The sequence below is a fragment of the Pongo pygmaeus genome, chromosome 7 (assembly GCF_028885625.2).
Source record: "Pongo pygmaeus isolate AG05252 chromosome 7, NHGRI_mPonPyg2-v2.0_pri, whole genome shotgun sequence".
In the NCBI taxonomy this organism is placed as follows: Eukaryota; Metazoa; Chordata; class Mammalia; order Primates; family Hominidae; genus Pongo; species Pongo pygmaeus.
The window spans coordinates 109,343,460-109,370,549 of NC_072380.2; the positions used below are offsets into that span (position 1 = coordinate 109,343,460).

Consider the following 27,090-nt stretch of genomic DNA (forward strand, 5'->3'; position numbering starts at 1 on the left):
CTTCATATGCACCAGTAACAGAGGGGCTTGTCCTCAGGCTGCTCTCTGCACATCTTTGATTTTGTCCATCTCCACTCTCAGACCTACAGCTGGCCTGCAGGTGGATGTATGCCATTGCCATTCTGGTTCCTTCTGCTAGCAGGCTTTCATCCAGCGCATTTCTGTTCGACTGCGGTGTATTCTTCCCCTATTCCCAAGGCCCTCATTCCCAAGGTAGTCAGGGCTGATTTAGTCTGCCTCACAAATAACAAACCCTACATTTCAAAGAACTAGAGTTCCCATTCTACCTTTCTAGTTGTTTTGTTACAGCTGCTACTGCTATTGTTGTTTTCAGAGTAATTTTTTACTCTATACTGCATTTTGAAGAGATGGTGGTGAAAAGGAAGTTGAGGGAAGGGAATTGGTCAGTACCTTGAGTGCCTCAAGATGCAGAACACAAGGGGTAGATGGGCAGGTGCCCACTTCTTTGTTGATTCTAGGCCATGCTTTTGCTCAAAGGAATCCGGAACTGGCAACAGAGGTAGTGAAGGGACTGTGCATTTTCCTAACATTTATCAGGTGATATTTTTCGTGAAACTGCAGTTTACTGCATTTCTGGGTAGTCTGTTTTTGTTTTGTTTGTCTAAATCAGATCCAAGTTTATTATAACTAATGTTCTTTTATGCCTGACCCTGACATAAGGGAGATTTTCAGTAGCCTTGTGCGTTGGTATATTTTTCTGGGTTATCTTTTGTGAGGTGACATTAAGGAATGCTAGCCACATTCCATTTTGAGTGAAACCTCCTGCACTGCTATTTTCTAAGCGTATGCAGAAGCTCTTATATTTGGAAAATCCAATTTCATTCAAATTGCTACTGAATTAGAAGTAGCTTTTTGTCATTACCTAGTTTTAAATCAATAGATATTAAAATTACTACTACTATTTCATTGTTGCCCCAGTTTTTTTTTTTATTAAAAAAAATACTAAAACAAGCTCTCATAATCCAGAGAGTATGTAATCATTCTTCTATAGCACTATACCAAAGACCTTATCCTATGGGATATCGCTTAGTTTCCTATCATTTAAAAACCATCTTTCCAATTTTTTAACTACTAGTTTAAATAATATTAAGTAGATTACAGAATGGAGAAAACATAAAGAAGTATGATCATAAACAACCTCAATTATTCTGAAAGAAATCTGAAGGATAAAATAATAGCTTCCCTCACTTAGTTGCTGCTATATATTATCTGAGAAAAAGTTTATTGATGCACATTTTGACACTTTTAATCCACTGGAACGTCATTGGGAAAATGTTCTGAGAATCATGAGAATGTTGACTAATTGGGCTGTTTGTCCCACATGGGATTACACCACTACTTTCTGAATCAGAAGTTCCTGCTATTGCAACATGAATTATTCTTTATTCTTTATTTTTCCCCCATAGAAACAATCCATTTGGGTTCATTACATAGCCATTTGTTAGTTTGGGGGATTGTGCTTGTTTGTAACTACAATGAAGTCATACTAGACTGGGTCTGTATGTAAGTCAGTGGGAGATCCTGCAGCTGCTCAGTGAATCATTCAGTGCAAAGGGTCACTCTAATATTTTAACCCCAAAGTCCTGCTTTCCCAAAGTCATGGGCAGTTTTTATTTTAATCATCAAGAAGATTGGTTCAACTTTGGTTTACTTAGTACATGTTGTGCATACATATCAATCTGTAAAACTTTTTAAAAAATTATATTGAAGTATAATATTTTCAGAGAAAGTGCACGAATCCTAAGTGTATATGGTGAATTTTTACAAACTGAGTACACCTGTGTAACTGCTACCCAGATCAGAAAACAGAAGATGACCAGCACCCCAAAAGGTTTCCTATACCCGCTTTTTGTCACTAACCCTCCTCACCAAGGGTAATCACTCTCTTGTTTTGCATGTTTTTATACTTTATATAAATGGAATTATACATCATGTGTTATTTTGTATCTGGCTTCTTTCATTCTTCATTATGTTTATGAGACTCATACAATTTTATCATGAATTGTGTTTTTTCATTTTCCATTTCTGCCTTATTGCTATGGAGTGTCCTATTGATAAATACAACACAATTTATTCATTCTATTGTCAGCAGACATTTGATGAGTTTTCTTTTTTTTGGGGTGGGGGGAGGGTTAGGTCTATTATGAATACTCTGTTATGAACATTCCAGTACATCTTTTTTGGTTAAAGTATACACACACACACACACACACACACAAACAAACAAATCCTGTTGGATATATAACGAGGAGTAGAATTGCTGGGTCATAGTTTTGTGTATGTTCAGATTTAATAGATAAGCCAGTTTTTCCAGGTGGTTGAATGTACTTACACTAGCAATGTACAAGAGTTCCAGTTGCTCTACCTCCTCACCAATATTTGGCATATTTTGTCTTTTTAATTTTAGCCATCTGGTTCAATATGTATTGAATGTGGTTTAATTTATATTTCCCTAATGATGAAGCTGAGTATCTTTTTTGTGATTATTAGTAATTTGCATATCTTTCTTTGTGAATTGTCTGTTCATATATATATGTATATATATATAGGCTGAATATTTTCTGTTTTTCTGTGGGTTACCTTTTCGCTCTCTTAATGGGGTCTTTTGATGACTAGATATTCCTAATTTTAAAAAAACACTCTCACATATTAAAGATCTTAGTAAATATTTAGAAAATTGTTAATCAATGTGTGAGGATCTCAGTAGTGACATGTTTAACTCAAAACGTAATTTATTATTTTTTTCTTTTATGGTTTATAATTTTTGTGTCCAGTTTAAGATATCTTTGCCTACTCCAAATTGGCGAAGTTATTCTATGCCTTCCTCTAAAATCTGTATTTAGATATGTAATTCATCTGACTACATATTTGTATGTTTTATAATGATCAAGATACCTTTTTTTTTCAAACCAATATTCTGTACACCCCAGCATCACTTTACTTGGTTTATAACTTGTTTGAAATGTGTCCACAAAATTTAGTTTCAGTGAATTTTTTTATATTTTCTTAGAATTACTAATACTTCCTAAGAAGAATTTTAAACCTGTAATGATTTCAAATGTGTAATATAATTTCTAGATTTATTTAATACTAATGTCAGTTGAAATTTCCCTTAAAAGTTCTCCTGTTCAATTGGATCTAGTTTTGAAATCCAGCTATTTATTTATTCAACATCAATCTATAATGCATAAAACAATTTTTTAAATAAATTATTGTTCTCATTTTCTCATTTAAATCAACACATGTTTATTATGTTTCTTCTAGAATTTGGGGCAGTTAAGAATAAAAGCTTCATTTTTATGTCATTTAGGTTTTAAGCCATATAATAAATTTACCAAATATCTGTCAGTAATAAGCCAATCTCTTTTCTTTTTTTTTTTTTTTTTTGTGATGGAGTCTTGCTCTGCCACCCAGGCTGGAGTGCAGTGATGCAATCTCACCTCATTGCAAGCTCCACCTCCCGAGTTCACACCATTCTCCTGCCTCAGCCTCCCAAGTACCTGGGACTACAGGCGCCCGCCACCACACCTAGCTAATGTTTTGTATTTTTAGTAGAGACAGGGTTTCACCTTGTTAGCCAGGATGGTCTTGATCTCCTGACCTTGTGATCCGCCCGCCTCGGCCTCCCAGAGTGCTGGGATTACAGGCGTGAGCCACCGCGCCCAGCCAAGCCAATTTCTTTAGTAGTCAAAATTATATTAATAAAGAAAGGTACAAAGTGAGGATTTTTATTACTATTAGGATAGACTTAGACCCCTTATATAATTCCTCAATACCAAGTTTTCCACTAATAATGACACATACCTTTAAAGACATAAAAATAGGAAACAAAATATAAAAGTTTCATTTTTATATTTTGAATACCTATAAATGTTTGCTCTTTGATGTCATTTTTCTTAGTTTTATTTTTTGTCTTTTTATTATTTGTTCTAGGTTGTACTGGTCAGTGGACATCTGGACAGCTGGGATGTTGGGCAGGGTGCCATGGATGATGGCGGTGGAGCCTTTATATCATGGGAAGCACTCTCACTTATTAAAGATCTTGGTAAATATTTAGAAAATTGTTAACTAATGTGTGAGGATCTCAGTAGTGACGTGTTTAACTCAAAACACAAAATACTTAACAGATTAGTTACTATGGTACGTTCAAAGATCCTCTTGAGGTCAGTTGATTCCCAGAAAAGAAACAACTTATCCTCTTAAAGAAATTTTTATTCATGTGTATGCCAGACATCTAAAGTGTCAAATGTTATTATCAGCCACTGGGGAAAATGAACAAGCAAATAAAACTGAAGCAAATGTAACCACACCAGCTAAAGAATATGCAAGGAAAATATGATGAAATGCAAAGAAAAATCAGCAGCACCTCCTACTTCCTTTCCCTTATTCATCTTAACACATTATCAGACTATTAGGACAATGGATAAAGGCTGGTCATCTTTCCATCACAGAAATAAAAGAGTAACCTAGGATAGAAAGAATGATTTTCATTATTTCTGCCACAATAAAGAATCCAGGCAGATAATTCTTTGTTGCAAGGTCTGTCCCATGCATGATAGGATGTTTTGCAGCATCCCTGACCTCTTCCCACTAGAAGCCAGTAGCACCCTCCCCTAACCTCAAGTTATGATAACAAAAATGTCTCCAGACATTGCCAGATGTCCCCTGGGGGGCCAGGGGAAGCAGTTGCCCCATTTTGAGAACCACTAATATAAACTAATAAAAACATCTAGGTAACGTGAATACAGAGTCATTTTGTTAAAGAAAACAAACTAATTGGAAATCTTACATTGTATATATGCTTTTACCATAATTACCATACATGACAGAAAATATTTTGACCACCTACTTTGCTTTTTATAAAGCACTTTGTAAAAGCTGGGCACATAGGTTTAAAGCATGTCCTCTGTTCTTAAGGCTCTTAGAATGGAGTGGGTAACCTTCACACATACAGACACACATAGTTATCAATATAGACATAATTTCAACATCTAATTTTAGAATTGGGGAAGGTTTGAGAGAGAAGTTATCCAGCGAATAAAACTGAAAATCACACATTCCTTCACAGAAAATCTGGGAGACGCTATGTTAATTCTCTCCTCCTCTTCTCTTAAAAATATTCCCTTGGCTATCTCTTCTTTCTGTTTCTCGTATCATTCCAGAAAGAAGTGGGTTCTAGAGGAAAGCAGGAAAAAGTCAAACATTTTTCCTCTTCAAAAAGCACCGATAATGATTTTGGACATCAATTTTATTTCAGTATGTTCAACCAGCTTGATTGGAAGCACAGTGGTGGAGTAAAAAGAGAAACTTTCTTTAGACCCATTTGAATTGGACTTTAGGTCACTTTACTACATTTTGGGCCTTAAGCAAGTCATTTGAATGCTCTGGACTTCATTTTTCTCATCTCTATTCAACTGTAAGCTTCAGAGTATTTCATTTGCTCTAGATTGGAATAAAAATTGTATCTTCTTTAAGCTTTGAATCTTACTTCTTTGGTATTCAGCATGGGACCCTAAATCACTTTTAATTGAATTGAATTCAGTTGCATGGACAAATGTTAAATACCACGCAAATGTGAATTGAGTATCTTTTACAAGTTCTCAAAGTACATCGACTTCAGTTGCTTTTGATAGCTAGTGACCAGTCTCTTTAATTCGGGACTTAAATCTCCAAAAGATTTCTGAAAGTCTATGTAAAGATATGAATAGAACTCTAAAATAAAGAGTAATATTTCTTTTGAGTAGGCATTATGAGGCACAATAGTATCCTGTTAAAAACATAGGATTCTGGAGCCAGACTGCCAGGGGTCAAATCTCAGCTCTGCAATCTCCTAGGTGTGTGGCCTTAGGCAAGTTACTTTGCCTCTCTGTGCCTCAATTTTCTCATCTGTGAAATGGGATAATAATAGTTCCTATCTCATAAAGTTGCTTTGGAAATTAAATAAGCTATTCACAGAGTATACTTAGAACATGGGCTGGCCCAACCCAAGTTATCAATAAATGTTAACTTTTATAACTTAATAAGCATGATTCTGACAGTACTATTTTTTTAATATAAGAGAGGATGATAATTTAGTTTACCTCCATCCCCATTAGTGATTACTTTGCCTCCTAACTTAGTATATTAGCTATACTAATGTAACTTTAGGGCCAGTTGCTATGTATCCCTAAAATATCCTTTCCCTTTTCTACTTAAGTCACCATCCCTTGTACGATAGAAACCCAGTGACCCCTCCACTTTTTTTCATTTCATACTAAATTTTTAGAAGTCTTACATTTCTCCTGGTCAATTCTATATCCTGCTTATGTTTAATGCCCAGTATCTACTCTGCACCTCAGTTTCTGTGATTGCACCCATTGAGTCTTACTCTTTAATTTTGAAATTGTGGATTTCTATTTGTAGATGCCTATGTATTTTAACATGAAGAGCTAGGTTCAGCATGTGATGTATGAATTCTGAATGAAAATTGCTGATATACTTGAACTAGAAATATGGCCTTGGGCTTGAGGCGAAGAAATAGGTTTATAATTATATTACTTAATTACATGGAATCCAATCTGTTTAACTGGTAAAATGTGAAAGCTCTGTGGCAATCTCTTTTTCCAAGAAAAACGAGACTCCTTTTGGATGCTATTCCTTGGACGATGTGTCATGCAGCATGTCAGAGTCCCTCAGTGGAGCTTGTTAACTTGAAGAGTTGGTCCAGTGGGGATCTCTGATATTTGGAAATATTTTTCTAAGATTCATCCTTCTGGTATCTTCTTCTTTGTCTTCCCCTCTCACCACTCTTATAGATTCACTTTTTTGCTCAGCCTTCAGCTTAAATTATATTCAATTAATCTAACAGAGTTATTTGTGCTTTGTAAATATATTCAGTCTTTCCCGAGTAACCGTCTACAGAGGGCTATTTGCTGTGAAGTGTCGTTGAATACTTTTCTGTGTTTGTGGTTTACTGGACTTGAAACTGTTTATTTGAAATGTTATTTCCTGGAATGTTCTGGTGTCAGTGGACAAAGCCTATGGCCAATGATGCTCCAAAATGCTCATTTGGCACTTAGAAAATAAACTACCATCCATCCCAAATTCTTCCAACTGTATCATTTTCTATGAAGTTAGAATTTTGAGTTTTCAGGTCTACAGAAATGAAAGATATGAGAATTAACAGTATTACCTGGTTGTTGGAATGTGGAATATATAAGAAACATTTTCCAGAAAAAATGTAAATGTTGAGCCTCCTGACTGTGATTACTATAGAGCTTGAAAGTCTATGTCTTAGAAAAATATTTTATTGGTATGTTTCTTCATTCATTCACTCAACAAATACTTGTGCATTGACTGCTGGTTTATGTGTCAGATGCCTTGCACTAAAGAGGAAAGAGAAATGGCCCTTTAAGTCCTTGAAGTAGGAGGGACATTTAATTCAAAAATTGCAATGAAATTGTGGTAAGTTTTCTGAATGTAGGATGTACAAATTACTTTGGGCACCTGGTAAAGAGACGGACCAACATGGCTTGGCTGGGTCAGAGCAACTTCGCTAAGATGTTATTTGAACTTTCTTTTATAAAGATAAGTATAAATTCCTGAGGCAAACAGTAGAATGAAGTATTCCCAGCAGAGTACAGAGCTTCCAGTTCTGCGCGTCATTAAAAATGAGAAGAAAATTGTTGACAGTAGCAGTCTTGGGATTATAGGGGGAGACAGGGGTTGTGGAATTACAGGAGAGGTTTACTTTTTACCTGATATATTTATATAATATTAGATTTTTGTGTAATAAGTATGTGTTACTTCAGTAATCAAGAAAAACCCATCAAATACTTCTCTACCCCCACTCCCAAAAAAGAAATTAAAAAGAAAAGAAAGAGTTTTGGTATTGTCATTATCATAAACACCCTGTTAACAGAAACAACACGGCAGAGGTAAGGAGTTGGAAAAGTTGTCCAGGAGTCACCAAGCCTCCCTGGCCCAGAATACAACCATGAAGACAGCCAAAGGCATGCCAGGGCTTTGATGCAAGTTCCACTGTAGCTAGAGCTTTATGCAGCCATTTCCAATGCAGCGGGTTCTCTCTTAGAAATGGGGACCCATCTGGGAAGAAGGTTTTCTTCCCTAAGGCTCTGGTCAAGTCTGTCTTGGAAAAGCCCCAGGAAATGTAATTCAGAGTAACAGAGAAGAAAATGAACAGCCTCCAGTGAAATGGAAGCCTAAAGCGTAGAACTAGAGATGGCTGGTGTCCTGAAACGAATCTGAGACTAGCCCAGACCTACAAAAGATATCTCCTTTGGAAAGGACCTCCCCACTGGGTTTAGCCATACCGCTGGGTATAATAAAAGTATTGAGAGCTAGCATTGACTGAAGATTACTATTGTAAGCATTGTGCTAAGCACTCCACTAAGTACATATTCTCCTTTATTCCTGAAAATAAACCCAAGCAGTAGGTAACTCGTGTTATATTCATTTTACAGAAGAGGAAACCAAAGCAGAGCAAAGCTAAGTACCTTGCCCGAGGTCACCAGAAATTATGTGAAAAATTTTACTCTAGGCAGCCTGACGCCATGCCCAACACTCTTAAGTACTTTATAATATTGTTTTAATGGAACAACACTCCCAGTCTGTTTCTAGGAACACTCATCCTCAGGATAACAAGAGATATTATAAAGAAAGGGGGAAAAGTGTCCTATGGTCAGATAAGTTTGGGAACTCCCTCTTGGTAATTTCTTTATTTGTAAATAACATTTGTTGGGAGAGTATTCTGTGGGTATAGTGTACTTTGGAACACAATGCCCTGTGGCATTTTTTGAGGTGGGAGAACTGAGTAAGAATACAAGAATCCTTACACAGATGCACTTCTGGAAGTGAGTACAAATAGCCTTGGATTTGTTTTCATTCTAGATTTTCTAGGCTACCTTTGGGAGCTTGAGATTGCCAGAATATTGACAAGCTAGAACCATATGATGATTCTTTAATTGGCATGATAGAGCCTATTCTTGTGTTTCTCCCTGAAGAACATTTGTATCCACCCAAGTGCAAACTCTAGCCGACAACTAACTTTTTATCCACACTATCTGAGTCTATTTTATTCAAAATGAACGTAGTATTTTTGGAAATATTTGAAATATGCTAATGACTCTTTCTATCAGGTTTTTCTATGGCCCCAGATGAATCATAATTTGGTAAGATTTTTATTTTCTAGCAGGAATTTTTATTTTAAAACATTCCATGAACTCTCCCTATTGCCATGTTGGATATGCTTTCTGCACAATTATTTGGGAACAAAGGAAGGGAGACTAATGGCCCTGGGAAAGGTATCCTATTAAAATCACTGGTCCTGAATATGTTTAGCACATAATACATCTGCTTGTGAAGCTGTCCAGGAAATTAACTTGTTTTAAGTCTTAAATATTTCCCCCAACATTAAATTTTATTTTTATTAATTTAAATGTTAATCTGTAGATGCGGCTTGCTTCTTTGGTTCTGAATTTTGGTCTTGATGTTTTATAATTGTACTTATTGAGGAAAGTACCTAAAACAGTAGAAGAATTAGAAACTTGAAGAAATTGTGAAGAAGGATTAAAATGGCAGATAGGAGGCAGGACTAGTTTGCAGCTCCCATTCTAACAGACAGAGCAGTGTTTGGAGACTCACATAGTGAACTTTTGCTCTAAGAACTACCTCAGGAACATACCAGGAAAGCCAAGAGAATCCACAGACCCTTTGAAGGAACTGGATCACTGCTGCAGGCTTCCTGAGATGCCAAAAAAACTATGAGTCTGTTTTCTTTCTCAAAGGAGAGGCTCATGGTCTGGGGCAAGTTCCCAGCCCTAGTTACCTGCTGCCTGGAAATAGATTCGGTGCTGTTATGGGGGCACTGTGGGAGTGAGACTGGCCTTCAGGATTGCAGGCTGCATGGGAGCAGGGTAAGGCCTGTGACTGCCAGCTTTCCTCCACCTCCCTAGCAACTTGTATGACTCAGTAGAGATGGCCATAATCCCCCTGGGAATATAACTTCATTGGACTGGGATCCACACCCTCGTAGCCCACAGCAGCTACAGCAAGCCGTGCCCAAGGAGAGGCTGAACTCAGACATGCCTACCCCTTCCCCCACCTGGTAGTCTTTCTCTACCTGCCCTGGTAGCCAAAGACAAAGGTCATAATCTTTTGGGAGCTCTATGGCCCTACCCATCACCTGAGAAACCACTTCACCAAGTGTTCCTAGGGCAACTAGGAACACAGCTAATGCACTCTTGTCAGTGCCACCTCCTGACTGGAGGCCAACCAACACAAAACCAACACTCTAAACAAAAACACAACCAAGGACCCTCGCAGAGACCACTTCACTCCCCTGCTAATTCCATCAGAGCAGGTGCTGGCATCCATGGCTGCAAGACCTGAAGACAGATCACATCACAGGACTCTTTGCAGACACTCTTCAGTACCAGCCTGAAGCCCAGTAGCTCCTCTGGGTGGCTAGATCCAGAAGAGCAAAAACAATCACTACAGTTCAGCTCTCAGGAAGCCCCATTCCTAGGAGAAGGGAAAGAACATCACATCAAGGGAGCATCCCGTGAGACAAAAGAATCTGATTAGCAGCCCTGAATCCCAGACCTTCCCTCTGACATAGTCTACCCAAATGAGAATGAACCAGAAAAACATCTGGGTAATATGAGAAAACAAGTTTCTTTTACATCCCCCAAAAGGTGATACCAGTTCACCAGCGATGGATCCAAACCAAGATGAAATCTCCGAATTGCCAGAAATAGAATTCAGAAGGTTGATTATTAAGTTAATCAAGGAGGCACCAGAGAAAGGTGAAGTCCAACTAAAAGAAATAAAAAATATGGGATATGAAACAAAAAGTCTTCAGTGAAATAGACAGCATAAATGTAAAACAATCACAACTTCTGGAAGGCAAGAAATGCAAAATGCACTGGAAAGTCTCAGCAATGGAATGGAACAAGCAGAAGAAAGAACTTCAGAGTTCAAAGACAAGGCTTTCAAATTAACCCAATCTGTCAAAGACAAAGAAAAAAGAATGAAAAAATTGAACAAAGCCTCCAAGAAGTTTGGGACTATGTTAAACATCCAAACCTAAAAATAATTGGTGTTCTCAAGGAAGAAGAGAAATCTAAAAGTCTGAAAAACATATTTGTTAGAATCATCAAGGAAAACTTCCCTGGCCTTCCTAGAGATCTAGACATCCAAACACAAGAAACTCAAAGAACTCCTGGGAAATTCATTGCCAAAAGATCATCACCTAGGCACATAGTCATCAGGTTAACTAAAGTCAAGATAAAGGAAGGAATCTTAAGAGCTCTGAGGCGAAAGCATCGGGTAACCTATAAAGGAAAAACCCATCAGATTAACAGCAGATTTCTCAGCAGAAACCCTACAAGCTAGATGGGATTGGGGTCCTCTTTTTAGCCTCCTTAAACAAAACAATTATCAGCCAAGAATTTTGTATCCAGCAAAACTAAGCTTCATAAATGAAGGAAAGATAGTCTTTTCCAGACAAAAAAATGCTGAGAGAATTCACCACTACTGAGCCAGTACTACAAAAACTGCTAAAAGGAGCTCTAAATCTTGAAACAAATCCTTGAAATATACCAAAATAGAATCTCCTTAAAGCATAAATCTCACAGAACCTACATAACAATAACACAATGAAAAAAAAGGTCATCAGGCAACAAATAGCATGATGAATAAAATAGTACCTCACATGTCAATACTAACATTGATTGTAAATGGCCTAAATGCTGCACTTAAAAGATAACAGAATGACAGAATGGATAAGAATGCACCAACCAAGTTTCTGCTATCTTCAGGAGACTACTCTCACACATAAGGACTCACATAAACTTAAGATGAAGGGGTGGAAAAAGATACTCCATGCAAATGGACACCAAAAGTGAGCAGGTGTAGCTATTCTTATATCAGAAAAAACAAACTTTAAATCAACAGCAGTTTAAAAAGATGAAGAGGGACATTATATAATGATAAAAGGACTAGTCCAACAGGAAAATATTGCAATTCTAAATATATATACACCTAACACTGGAGATCCCAAATTTATGAAACAATTACTATTAGACCTAAGTAGTGAGATAGACAGCAACACAATAATATGGGGGACTTTGATACACCACTGATAGCACTAAACAGGGCATCAAGACAGAAAGTCAACAAAGAAAATCTGTACCTAAATGATACCCTACAAGTGAACTTAACAGATATTTACATGACATTCTACCCAGCAACTGCAGAATATACATTCTATTCATCAGCACATGGAACATTCTCCTAGACCATATGATAGGCCACAAAACAAGTGTCAGTAAATTTAAGCAAATCAAAATTATATCAAGTACTTTCTCAGACCACAGTGGAATAAAATTTGAAATCAACTCCAAGAGGAACCCTTAAAACCATGCAAATACATGGAAATTAAATAGTCTGTTCTTGAATGATCATTGGGTCAACAATGAAATCAAGATGGAAATTTAAAAATTATTTGAACTGAATAATAATAGTGACACAGCCTATCAAAACCTCTGGGATACAGCAGAAGTGGTGCTAAGAGGAAAGTTCATAGCATTAAATGCCTAAGCCAAAAATCTGAAAGAGAACCAATAGACAACCTAAGGTCATGCCTTATGGAACTGGAGAAACAAGAACAATCAAAACCCAAACCCAGCAGAAGAAAATGACGAAGATCAGAGCAGAACTAAATGAAATTTAAAAAGAAAAAAGATAAATGAAACAAAAGCTGGTTCTTTGAAAATATAAATAAAACAGATAGACCATTTATGAGATTAACCAAGAAAAGAAGAGAGAAGATCCAAATAAGCTCAATTAGAAATGAAATGGGAGATATTACAACTGGTACCACAGAAATACAAAAGATTATTACAGGATACTGTGAACACCTTTACACACATAAACTAGAAAACCTAGAGGAGGTGGATAAATTATTGGAAGTATACAACCCTCCTAGATTAAACCAAGAAGATACAGAATCTCTCAACAGACCAGTAACAGGCAGTGAGATTGAAATGATAGTAAAAAAAAATTCCAAACAAAAAAAGTCCAGGACCAGACAGATTCATGGCTGAATTCTATCAGATGTTCAAAAAAGAATTGGTACCAATTCTACTATTTCAAAGGATAAGGAAATAGAGAATCATCCCTAACTCATTCTATGAAACCAGTATCACCCTAATACCAAAACCAAGGGAGGACATAACAAGAAAAAAAAAAGAGAGAAGACTACAGACCAATATCCCTGATGAACATAGATGCTAAAATCCTCAACAAAATACTAGCAAACTGAATCCAACAGCATATCAAAAAGATACTTCACCATGATCAAGTGGGTTTCATACTAGGGATGCAGGGATGATTTAAGAGACATAAGTCAATAAATATGATACATCACATAAACAGAATTAAAAACAAAAATCACATGATCATCTTAATAGATGCAGAAGAAGCATTTGACAAAATCCAGCATCCCTTTATGATTAAAACCCTGAGCAAAATTGGCATAGAAGGGACATACCTTGAGGTAATAATAGCCATCTACAACAAACTGATAGACAACATTATACTGAATAGGGAAAGTTGAAAGCATTCCCCCTGAGAACTGGAACAAGACAAGGATTCCCATTTTCACCACTTCTATTCAACATAGAATTGGAAGTCCTAGCCAGAGTCATTAGACAAGAAAAAGATATCAAGTGCATCCCAATCAGTAACGAGGAAGTCAAACTGTCACGGTTTGCTGATGATATGATTGTATATGTAGAAAACCCTAAAGACTCATCCAAAAAGCTCCTAGAACTGGTAAATGAATTCAGCAAAGGTTCAGGATACAAAATTAATGTACACAAATCAGTAGCTCTTCTATATACCAACAGCAACCAAGCTGAGAATCAAATTAAGAACTCAACCCCTTCCACAATAGCTGCCAAAAAAAAAACAACAACAACAACAAAAAACCAAACAGTAGGATTATACCTAACCAAGAATGTAAAAGACCTCTACAAGTAAAACTAAAAAGCACTGCTGAAAGAAATCATAGATGACACAAGCAAATGGAAACACATCCCATGCTCATGGATGGGTAGCATCAATATTATGAAAATGACCATACTGCCAAAAGCAATCTACAAATTCATTGCAATTCCCATCAAAATACCACCATCATTCTTCAGCAAGTAGAAAAAACAATCCTAAAATTCATATGGAACCAAAAAAGAGCCCACATAGCCAAAGCAAGACCAAGCAAAAAGAACAAATCTGGAAGCATCACATTACTCTACTTCAAACTACACTATAAGGCCTTAGACACCAAAAGAGCATGGTACTGGTATAAAAAAAACAGCATGGCACTGGTATCAAAATAGGCATGTAGACCAATGGAACAGAAGAGAGAACCAGAAATAAAGCCAAATACTTACAGCCAACTGATCTGTGACAAAGCAAACAAAAACATAAGTGGAGAAAAGACGCCCATTCAATGAATGGTGCTGGGATAATTGGCAAGCCACATGGCAAGAATGAAACTGGATCCTCATCTCTTACCTTACATAAAAATTAACTCAAGATGGAACAAAAACTTAAATCTAAGACCTGAAACCACACAGATTCTAGAAGATAAAATTGGAAAAAGTATTCTAGACATTGGCTTAGGCAAAGACTTCATGACCAGGAACCCAAAAGCAAATGCAACAAAAACAAAGATAGACGTATGGGACTCAATTAAACTAAAAGGCTTCTGCACAACAAAAGAAATCAGCAGCAGAGTTAACAGACAACCCACAGAGTGGGAGAAAATCTTTACAATCTATACATCTGACAAAGGACTAATATCCAGAATCTAAGAACTCAAATAAGCAAGAAAATAACAAACAATCCCATCAAAAAAGGGCTAAGGACATGAATAGACAATTCTGAAAAGAAGATATACAAATGGCCAATAAGCATATGGAAAAATGCTCAACATCACTAATAATGAGGGAAATGCAAATAAAAAACACAATGCAATACCACCTCACTCCTGCAAGAACATCCATAATCAAAAAAAAAAATAGATTTTGGCAGAGATGCAGTAAAAAGGGAACACTTTTACACTGTTGGTGGGAATGTAAACTGGTACAAGCACTGCAGAAAACAGTGTGGATAATCTTTAAAGAACTAAAAGCATATCTACCATTTAATCCAGCAATCTCACTACTAGGTATCTACCCAGAGGAAAAGAAGTCATTATATGAAAAAGATGCTTGCACACTCATGTTTATAGCAGCATGATTTGCAATTGCAAAACTATGGAACCAGCCCAAATGACCATCAATCAATGATGGATATATATATGAATATTACTCAGCCACAAAAAGGAACAAAATAATGGCATTCACAGCAACCTGGATGTAATTGCAGACCATCATTCTAAATGAATTAACTCAGGAATGGAAAACCAAACATCGTATGTTCTCATCCACATGTGGGAGTTAAGCTATGTGGACGCAAATGCATAAGAATGACACATTGGACTTTGGGGACTCAAGGGAAAGGATGGGGGGCGGCAAAGGATAAAAGACTGCACATTGGGTACAGTGTATACTTCTCAGTTGATGAGTGCACCAGAATCTCAGAAATCACCACTAAATAACTTATTCATGTAACCAAACACCACCTGTTCCCCAAAAACCTATTGAAATAAAAAAATTTTTTTAAAAGAATTTGTTCCTTTCCTTTTTTTAATTATATATAAAACTAGGTTTATGGCCATGGGGCATCTGCGACTCCTCCTCTTTTTCTTTAGAGGATGATCTTCTCATTTTTTATTCTGATATGTTATTTCCTCTAGCGGCAACTTATGTTAGTGAATGGCTTTTCTGTAAGACCCATGGCAGATACATATATTTTTTTTTTCTGCTGGGAATTGCTGAGAGCTTTTCCTGAGGTTTGAATACATTTAGAAGCTTCGCTAACACACTCAACAACCTTGTCTCATCAGTTTACATAGACATTTCTACTAGCATGTGTAAAAAGACAAATTGTGTGTAAATTGATTTGCAGAATACATCTGTGAGATAAAGCAAGATTTGTTTACAATGAGTCACTTAGAATGTGGTCTACCTTTTATTCTGGATTTGTTATGAGAGATTCTGTAGTCATTTTAGAGCCTTAGGCTGCATGAATATTACTGTTGTTATTGTATCATTTAGTTAGAATATACAATTTCTGTGCAAAAGTAGACACCACCCAGGGTATACAGCATGATGACAAGTTCTTTTCTGTCTGACAGTCTGGAAGGGTGGCAGATGAATGCTATGAGAGGGCCCCCATTTTCTACAGCATGTTTAGCATCCTCCCCGATGTATGCTTTGATTTGGCCTTAGAAAGTGAAGACATGTGGTTGTAAAGGAAACGGAAGCTTAAGAAATTTGTATCATTATCCTGGAGAATAAGGGCCATAGAAAATCTTACTAATGGTATCCTTAGTGCCCCAGCAGATTTCCTCCCACCCAAGAATGGAATACATACAAGTCCATGGTAGGGCTGTCTGGAAAACCTAGGCTACCTTATTGCAATGGCATCATCACTGTATCACACACTTGGCTTACAAGGAGACGTCTTATTTCAATAAGAAGCTTTAACTGCCCACTTCATGTCAGGCAAATAATATGGACAGGACACAGTTCCATGCATCAAGGAGCTCATAGTCAGGCAACAATGGCTTTACATGGATAGCAGCATTTAAACCAGGCCTTGAAAAATTAGGAAGTGGGAAAAGAAAGAACAAATTAGAACTCATGAAAGTACATAGTTTGAGGAGTAGAAGAGGTCTTCATAAATCTAGAGCAATGAGTGAGTGAGGAGGGGTGGGAAATGGGTAAAGTGAAGGATGAGAGTTTGTGAAGGGGACTGGATGCAAAGCTAAAGATTGGAGTTGGTGCTATAGGCAGCAGGCGCCATTGAGGATTTTAAGCATGATAGGACTTCTTTCTAAAATAGGGATATCGCGTTGACTATTTTAACTGCTAAAGTACTATGATAAATAGAATAGAGATACAGAAAAACAGAGTAGGGAGATCCCAGTTATACTGAGCCTGGAGAACTACAGCTTTGGAGCTGCTTAGCAAATTTTATTTGCTGCGGTGGATGAGCCAGCTTCTACCTCTCTATGTTCTATATACCAAAGAGGAAGTGATGGGGTTTCCAGGGATGCCGTGTTCTTCGCCTACGCACTTCTCTGCATCATGCTAATGCTGCGTTTTGCAAAAGCTGTGGTTTACCCAGCTTCCAGTGAATTTTGTTCCAGTAAACTTGCCTAAAAACAGAAGTCTGCAAAAAATAAGAAAATATGCTATGAACATCTGATCGGACCTTTATGGTTAACTGGGTTTTTTTAATTGCCGTGGAATGTAAGGGTTTCGTTCAGTCTATTCTTAGGCTCCTCAACTCCTGCAAACGTTCTCAAAAATAAGCAATAGGAAAAGAACGTTTCTACTGGGTATGTGACAGGATAAAGAATGTATTGAGGGAAGTTGACTATTATAAGAGTACTTATTTGTAATCCTGCTTGTGCCCTCCTCATATTAGATAATCATTATCGATGAGCTGATGCTTGGCCCATGTTCTTGCCTGACACTAGCATTTCCAGACTACATGTGACCCAGATCTCACTGATTTTTCAACCTTTAAGTCCTCCTTTCTTAATCCTTAAATAATTCAAAATCTCTAGGTAAGTGAAAGGCAGCATGGATAGTAGAATAATCATATGCTCTATGTTAGAACATCTTGGATTCCAATCCTTCTGTGCTATCTAGTAGTTGTATTTTCCTGGACAAATTATTTAACATTTTATCATTATATATAGATTTTGAAACAGAGTCTCGCTCTGTTGCCCAGGCTGGAGTGCAGTAGCACAATCTTGGCTCACTGCAACCTCAGCCTCCTGGGTTCAAGTGATTCTTGTACCTCAGCCTCTGGAGTAGCTGGGATTTCAGGCACACACCACTATGCCGAACCAATTTTTGTATTTTTGGTAGAGACAGGGTTTCACCCTGTTGGCCGGGCTGGTCTCAAACTCCTGGTCTCAAGTGATCTGCCCACCTTGGCCTCCAAAAGTGCTGGGATTACAGGCATTAGCTACCATGCCCAGCCTAAATTATTTAACATTTTAAATCTCAGTTTTCTCTTCTTTACACTGGGAACAATTTATCTTGAGCGCTTGATAGGATAATTTGAAATAATACAGATAGTAGCTGGCCCCCGCTAAGCCATCAAGAATAGTAACTATTATTATCAGATTCTAATTGCCAAAACAGCAGGTTGGATGTTCCAGGAGAGGTTATAATCCCAGTATCAACTCTCAGCTCTCGAGTCTTCATGTCTGTATCCCATTGCAAAGTTCAGCTTGGTCAGTGGAATCCCCACAGTGAGGAGGCCCTCATAATAAAGCCCAAATGTGAGTTTGGCCTGGATAAGCTAAACTCACAGACCTTCAGCCCAGTGTAGCTACCATCCATGAGTATACATGAGGCTAGTGTATAAGGCTGATTCTCTCCTCACTGTTGTAGTGAAGAGCACTTAATAGATGTGTCATAAATGTTATGCAGACTTAACACTCTGAGGACATGGGGATGCACAGATCATTTTTTCCATCCCTTTTGCTCTCTCTGTGATGTCCTTAACCTAAATAACAGTGTATAGAGAAAAATTTATAATATTCCTGAGGAAAAGAATAGTAGAAATAGTAAATAGCTGTTAAGGTCAATGTAATTTACTACAAAATAAGTTGTTTGAGATACAGAAAAAAATCAAGGCAGAGAAAACACAATCAAATCTAGTTCTTACTATTTAGAATTTACCCTGGGGCCTGAATTCTCAAGAAATCTTTCTGTTTTTTAATATAGTCACAACACCACAATTTTTAAACATTTTCAGAAGATCCTCATGCATAAAAAACCAAGGATGGTGACCACTGATGCTTGTATTATTGTCCTTTCTCTGAAATAATGGCATCTTTTAAAAGGAATATATTTAAAATGTAATTGAAATTATTGAGTTGTTGCTCTGATTAATGTGTGTGGGAAAATATAAGTCAGGAAGTGTTTCAAAAGCTATATTTCTGTTCTCATCACCAATCACCATAGACCCTAGATCCATTTAGCCATCCCATATTCACTTGTTTTAGGCAGGATGTTAGAATAAAGAAATATTTTATGAAGTGCTTCATACTGGAATTACTCCTTTTCTGAAAGAGGGAAGTGTGAATTTATCTTTTATAGTGAAATAATTTTACCTGAAGTCATTTCAATGTCATTTTTGGTCATAAACGAAGAGAGTTTGGTAGAGGAATCTTTGAACTAATTACCTTTCTGAAACCTTACAATATTTTGTTGCAAAAAACAATGGTTAAACTTATAAAGCAGAGGTTTTTGGTAAAGATGCAAAACATCTACCTAAGAAAGCCCCATGTCCTATATTTTCATTTTTATAATCTATAAACATTAATTGAACATCTGGGAGAATGGAGGAGAGAACCAATATTTATCTCCTATGTGATAGTTACTTACCATGATCTTTTTAAATCCTCAAAGCCGCCCTGTAAGGCATGTATTATTACCACTGGCAGGTCATTGGACCTATCTGGGACTCAGTTCCTTATCAATAAACTAGATGGTAACATGCTTGCAAGACTGTTATATGGATCAAACATAATCTAGGCAAAACACACGTCTATTAGAGTTGCAAAGATGGAAAATACATGGCACATGATGTTAAAGAAAACTGTAGTCGCAGTGCTGCTACTAATCGTGATCATCTCATGGCTTGAATTGAAACAGAGCACTTTGGTGGAGCAGTGATGTGGGATATAGAGTGACAAGGCAATGTTCATAGTGGTTGTAATAAGGAAGAACTTCAATAATATCCTACAGCATTTTATAACAGAAGCATCATTTTACTAATCACGAATATATAACATTTCCTGTTTTTTTTAAATAAAAGAATTGGCAGTGAATACTCTTGCTTTAGGACTTAAATGAAGTAGAGTCAAATAAGATTTCTCATCCAGATCTTTTATTTTTTTTCTTTGATATGGAGTCTTGTCTCCCAGGCTATAGTGCAATGGCACAATCAGCTCACTGCTGCCTCAAATTCCTTGGCTCAAATAATCCTCCCACCTCAGCCTCCTGAGTAGCTGGGACTACAGGCACCCACCACCATACTTGGCTAATTTTTAAAATTCTTTTATATAGAGACAGGGTCTCACTCTGTTTCCCAGGCTGGCCTCAAACTCCTGGACTCAAGCAACCTTCCTGCCTTGACCTCCCAAAGTGCTGGGATTACAGGTGTGAGCTACTGTACCTGGCCTCATCCCAGTCTTCTTAAATTGATGTGAAGATGGGAGTAGATTATTTCAGATTTTAGGATGAACTAATAAGAGCAGTTAGCATGCTTGAACAGGCTGTATCTAGTTCTGAGCTAAATGCTGGATATGTGATTCTCATTGAGTCCAGGAGGTAGGAACCACTATTACTCCTTTGACAGGTGAAGGGACTAAGATTGATAATCTCACAACTTGCAAAACTAGAAAATCTCATATTTCTTTTTCATAAGGTTGTATTTTTTCTTTGCCCTTTTTTTAAACTAAGAAATATTTCAAATATTGAAAAATAACATTGAATATCCTTCACCTAGATTTCATAAATGTTAACGAATCTGGATATTTGTTTCAGATCCTTAGTTTAGAAGAAATTAAAAGTTACCAATACAGTTGAAACCCGTTTTCTACCTCTCCACAATCCATTTCCTTCTCCCTCTGCAGATGTAACCAGTGTTCTGAGATTGTTTTAAACTTACTCTAGAGTATGTATACAAAAAATGGTATCATATAGTTTTTGTGATTTTGAATTTACGTAAGTGGTATTATTTTCTTCCATATTCAGGTTTATCCTTCTGTCTATTTCTTCTATCTTTTTGAGGTAAATATTTAGTCTATTAATTTTCAGTCTTTCTTATTTTCTAATGTATACACTTAAGGCCATGCGTCACCCTCTAAGTACTAATTTAGCTGCATTTTGCAAGTTTGAAATAGTGCCTTAAAGTTTCCAAAATAGAGAGTTATTATTGAGTTACTGAGCTCCAATTTTGTTGCATATGAGTTGTAGTGTGGTCTATAGAATATCAACTTTTTGTTATTTATTGAGAGTTAACTTTGGCTCATTACTGATCAATATTTTTTAAATGATTATGTTGACTTGAAAAGAAGATATAGCCTTCCTTTGCTGGGAATAGAGTTCTACATAGTTCATTAGATCAAACTTATTAACTATTCAAAAGTACTGTGTCATTTGAAAGAAGTATATTAAAAGGCCCCATTAGGATCGTGATTTTGTAAATTTCTCCTCCTTGAATTTCTATCAGCTTAGCTCTATGTAGTTTGGGGTTTTATTGCTTTACACAGTTTAGCCAAAAGACCTTCTTTATCCTTAATAATGAATTTTCTCTGCAAGTCTATTTTATTGAATATTAATATCATAGAACCAATTCTTTTTTGGTTACTTTTTTTTTTTTTTTTTTTACTATTCCTTTTCTGACTTACCTCAGTTGTTGTGTTTTACTTGATTCTGGTATATTTTTAAATATCCAATCTGACAATAGCAGTTAACAGGGAAGTTTGTCATGTTTATCTTTATTGTGATTACTTACATTTTGTGATTTTCTAACATTTTCTATTAAAGTTGCTATTTTGCTCCTTTTTTTCCCTTGTTTGCTTTCTATTGGATTCAGTGGTTTTTCTTGCCCTCTCTCCTCATTTTCTCTCCACTATTTAGAAACTTATACATTCCCTTTCTTTTTTTTAGTGGTTACTATTAAATATCCCATGTATATTTGTCTTAATTAAATAATATAGTAACCATAGATTGCTTCAATATATCCCCTTCCATCATATATATTATTGTTGATTAGTGTTTTAGTTATGACTTGTTTATAAACTGTCCCCAGATTTGTTATAACATGGTCATTATTATCTGCTGTGGTCTGAATGTGTCCCCCAAGTTTCCTGTGTTGGAAATGTTGGAAATCCTCAATGCAGCAGTGTAGGGAGGTGAAGTCTCTGGGAGCTGTTTAGGTCATGAGGGATCTGCCCACATGAATGGATTGATGCCATTATAAAAGGGCTGGAATGAGGGAGTTCACCCCATTTTTCCCTTCTGTCTTCTATGTGAGGACAGTTTCTCCCCTCTGGAAGATGAATTGTTCAATGTGCCATTTTGGAAGCAGAGACTGGATCTTAACCTACAGTGCCTTGATCTTGAACTTGTCAGCCTTCAGAACTGTGAGAATATAAATTCCTGTTCTTTATAAATTACTCAGTCTTAGGAATTATGTTATAGTAGCACAAAATGGACTAAGACATTATTTGTTTGGCTTTGCCACTTACTGGCTGTATTACTTTGCAAGTTTTTTAGATGTGTGATGCCTAGTTTCCTCATGGATATACTGGGGATTATAATAGTATCTAATTACAGGTTTATTGTGATAATTAGATGAGCTTCATCAGTTCCTGGCACATAACTGCTCAGTGAATTTTAGCTGTTATGATTTAGTTAGTACTTATTAGATTGTCAACATGTTCACTGATATGTTTATGAACTATTATTTCTTTCTCCTGGTTCAATTACCTTCTTCCTGAAGTAGGACTCATACTAGTTCCTTTAATAGAGTTCTGTGAGTAATAAACTGTCAGTTTTATTTGAAAACACCTTTACTTTGTTCCGTCTTTGAATGATGTTGGTTGAATGTGAAATTGTAGATAGCAGTTATTTTTTTCCTAGAATTTGGAAGATATTATTTTATTTTTTTCTGGCTTTTATAGTTGTTCTTGAGGAATCTAATTGTGTCAGTGATGATCTGCATTTTCACCATGATTTGTTTGGGGACACTTTAAAAAATATTTCCTTGCTCTTACTTTTTTTTCTTCTTCAATCTGAGAACTGAGAGCTCTTATGTTTTTTTTTTATTCAGTAATGTCATAAGCTATTATTGCCTCAAATATTGCTTTCCTGCATTCTATTCTGTCCTTCTGTAATCTGTACAGAATAAATCTATCATTTTGTCTCCCGTGTCTCTCAATCTCACTCTCAGGTTTTCCATTTCTTCAACTGGCTTTACAACTTTCTGGGTGATTTTCTCAGGATTCATCCTTTCAATTTATTTCTCTTCGGTTGTGTTTTTTATTCTATTTAATCCTTCCATTTAGTTTTTTTAGCCTGATGCTTGGCATCTGGAGAAGACAAGAACAGGAAAATCAGGACAATGACCTGACTGTGTCACCCATTGGCATGAAATAATGAGGAAGGGGTGAGGAGAACTATGAAAAGCATGAATGGCATGTTCAGTGATCCTCAATCAGTTTACCAACAAGTTTTCCTTGTCTTTTAACCTTTTGTGTGTGTTTTCAAAGGCACTGTAAAAAACAAAACAACATATACATTTGTTAAATAATAATAATGTATCTCCAGATTTTGCTTATCACAAATATGTATAACAACCATACTTTAATTTAAATGACCAGTGTTACTGTATCAAATTGGTATTCTTTCAACTAAGAGAAAAGAAATTAAATTTGCCAATTTGGTTTACTTGGGGTACCATCTCACCCATGAAGATATAATTTTTCTTTTTTTTTTTTTTTTTTTTTTAAATTTTTCATTTGTTTTTCTTGGATAATCTTTAAAATATTCAGAAATAATGAATATACATCTTAACACTGCAAGTGCACTTTTCTTAAAAGGATAGAACAATGTGTATATCTTTTAAGAAATTATTTTCAATGATTTCTGAAGCCCTAATTCACGGAACCCATTTTAGTGCGTTTGATTGAGTTGGCTTTGCTCCACTCTATCTTTTTTTTTTTTCTTTTATTGTAATTATTATTATTATTATTATTATTATACTTTAGGTTTTATGGTACATGTGCCCAATGTGCAGGTAAGTTACATATGTATACATGTGCCATGCTGGTGCACTGCACCCACCAACTCGTCATCTAGCATTAGGTATATCTCCCAATGTTATCCCTCCCCCCTCCCCCCAACCCACAACAGTCCCTGAAGTGTGATGTTCCCCTTCCTGTGTCTGTTTTTTAGAATACTTGAAACTGGTTCATAGAGTCTCTTTCATGATCATAGGTTTGTAAACACTGGCATAACATTACTGATTGGAGCTCTAGAAAGCGGGAAGTCATTCTTGCCTACCATCTTTTATTCAGTATTTAGCTACTGGCTGATCTAGAAACTGCATCTACAGCCACTGCTCATTCCCTTCTTGACCCAAGTTGCAGCATCTACAGAAGATGGAGATGCAGTTCGTAAGTGGTCCAGGAATGAGTGTTGATTAGCTTTTAGAGGATGTTTCTTGGACTAGCACAAGGAGTATCATACGAAACTCTCTTGTTGCCACCCTTGACAAATGACCCTAATTTTCATATCAGATTAGAAAATTCGATTGGACCGTCAAAGCAAATGTGTTCTTTTGTGGTTTATTAGTGATTCTTCCCAGCTTTGGTAAATGCAATTTATATAATCAGCTCTCAAAGATTTTCACTATGGGTTTTTATTTATTCTTGCAGAATAGTGCCTTAGAAAAATTTTATACGGATTTTTTTTGACAACTATTAAGCAGTTCTCCCCTATTCCCACTCTCTCAAACCCCAATGCCCAACATGAAGAAGAAACAAATCTCTATTTTCAAATCTAAGCCACTCATGACACACCCAGCTGGGCTTTCTCTGAAATTGGATTTCCATTGAAGGACAGTGGGCAGTAGTCACTTGGGGGCCTGGGGAAACAGTGGGAGGGTGAATCAGGAAGCCATCAAGAGATGCAGCCCTCTTGACTGCTTTATGTAGTTAGAGAGAGAGCGTATTTTTAGAATGGACTTTGCTAGGAGGATAAGTAATACAGTTCTATTATTTGGACGTTTGAATCACACACGTCTAGCCCTTTAACTTATCTGATATACCCCTATGTACTGTTATTTTTCCATAGGGGAAAAAAAGGCATTAAGTGAGTAATAGGTATGTTAATGAATATACTTAGAGTTACTACATTGAAATCTGGGGAATATAGATACAGAGACCAAAATGGGGAGTGATGTTGATCATTGTTGGTTAGTGGCCCTGGATGGAGCAGGGAGTAGGTTCCTAAATGGGCACAAGTAGGAATCATGTGGGAAATGGGCACATGTGCATCCTTCAAATCCCCCCATGGGGCTGCTGCCTACTGCTTGTATTAAAAGGCATTTTATGTTGCATCTACTTGAAGATGCTTAAATATGCTATACTTTCACCTCTCTTCCTTCAACATATGTCCATATGTTATGGATACTTCCATTGTCAGATTTGAGCTCTTGAAGCATGATTTTTAATCTGTGCATACCCACATCCAGTGCAAGGTAAAAACCAATAGTGTCTTTCAGGTTTAGAACTGACCACAGTCAAGTACTTTAGGACAGGAAAGTGAGAGGGCCAGAGGGAAGCTTCGCTTTGGGGAGTAAAAGAACCAATCTACAGAGGCCCTTGGTCTCCCACAGAAACACAGGAATGATAAGGAAGTATAATTATGACTAAAGAGAAAGGAAAGAAGAGAGAGAGAGAGAAAGTGAAGAAACACAGCCAAGTAGAAGCAGAGCCTGCTCAGGGAAGCATAGATGGGTTAGAGGAGGGACATTTGGGATGCACATCAGAAAATCAGATGGGAAGTCCGTGTTTGTCTGTTTTGTCTGGTCACCATAATTGTGCTGGCTCTGAGTTTCAACCTTTGTTAATCATACAGCCTTGTTTAAATATGGAATCATTTTTCTTTTGTCCTTCCTTGACTCCATCTTAAACATCACATTGCTGATAACTCAGAGAACTTTTAACCTAGGCAACCTTCATGTGAGTTCCTTTCAGTTCCTTTTGATATACACATATTTAAAGTGACAGTTATTTCCTCTTATGGAAGATAGATTTTATTTAATAATTTTTTCAAGTGGAGAGATTAGTTATGGTCACAGTAGAAAATTTTTCATAATTCTCCAAGTACTATAAAAAGTAACGATGGCATAAAGTGAATTCCCATGATGAGAGTCATCCTGTCACTGTGAATTGCTGTGATCATCTTTAAAATGATATGTCTTTCCACACTGTCTGTCAGCAACTATGTAGGGCTTGTTTTAGATTCAAAAATGTGTGAGATTAGTTGATCTATATCCAAGGAATTCAGACACTTTTCGTTGTTTTTGGATCTGGTCACTGTTCGCTAGTTCAGTTGTGGGGTAGTTTTCTTATGTTTATCTGTCCTGAAGTTTTATATTCAGAGGCAGTTTTTACATGTTCTTTTTTTCTTACCCTTCACTTAATGAAGCAGGGTTATAGGAGAAAAATAACCTTTTATCTTTCCTCAGTGATATTAACTTCATTGCATCTAACTTTTTAATAAATCCTATGCCTACTAATTTACAGAAACCTTATTTCTAAAAAATGTAATATATATTACTTAAGACTGATCAACATCTTCCCCTTTCTACTACATACATATTCAGAGTTTTTATTTTGTTTTCTTTTTGTATATTCCAGACTGGGAAAAAATGCACTGTTTGTAAGCAGATGCTTTGATTTCAATAAATGTCTTTTTATTTCTCTCTCCCTTTGATTTATTGCTTGGAAACCATGAGAAACATCTAAGTGCAGATGCTGTTTTCCAGCTCTGACAAAACATTGCTTGTTGACCTCGCAAACTTAGAAAGATTTATCTCCTGTGATTCAGTTGTGGAAGTAATAATATTAGCAGTTAAAATTTTCTAAGACACGATCAGGATAAGGAAACTTTGGTCATTCTGCTTCTTGTTAAGAACAGCTGGCAATTTAAAAAGCAGACACTTGCTAAGGGGGAAGGAGATAAAGAAGATCAAACAGAAATGCCTCCTCCTTTAGTTAAGTATGAACTGAGCATGCTGCATAGTAGCAATAAAATCAGATTCTTAAACGCTTTCCCTTGTTTAGTGTGTATACGT

General features: G+C 36.5%; 1 protein-coding gene across 4 annotated transcripts in view; it reads left to right on the forward strand.

Moving 5' to 3' along the window:
- The window catches only part of CPQ (carboxypeptidase Q), a 587,881-nt gene that overhangs the window by 313,254 nt on the left and 247,537 nt on the right, over nt 1-27,090 (forward strand). For all 4 annotated transcript variants that reach the window (XM_054498056.2, XM_063668990.1, XM_054498057.2 and 1 more), the window contains exon 5: nt 3,955-4,066. In XM_054498056.2, the coding sequence (XP_054354031.2) occupies nt 3,955-4,066 (112 nt within the window). The remainder of the gene's footprint in view (nt 1-3,954; nt 4,067-27,090) is intronic.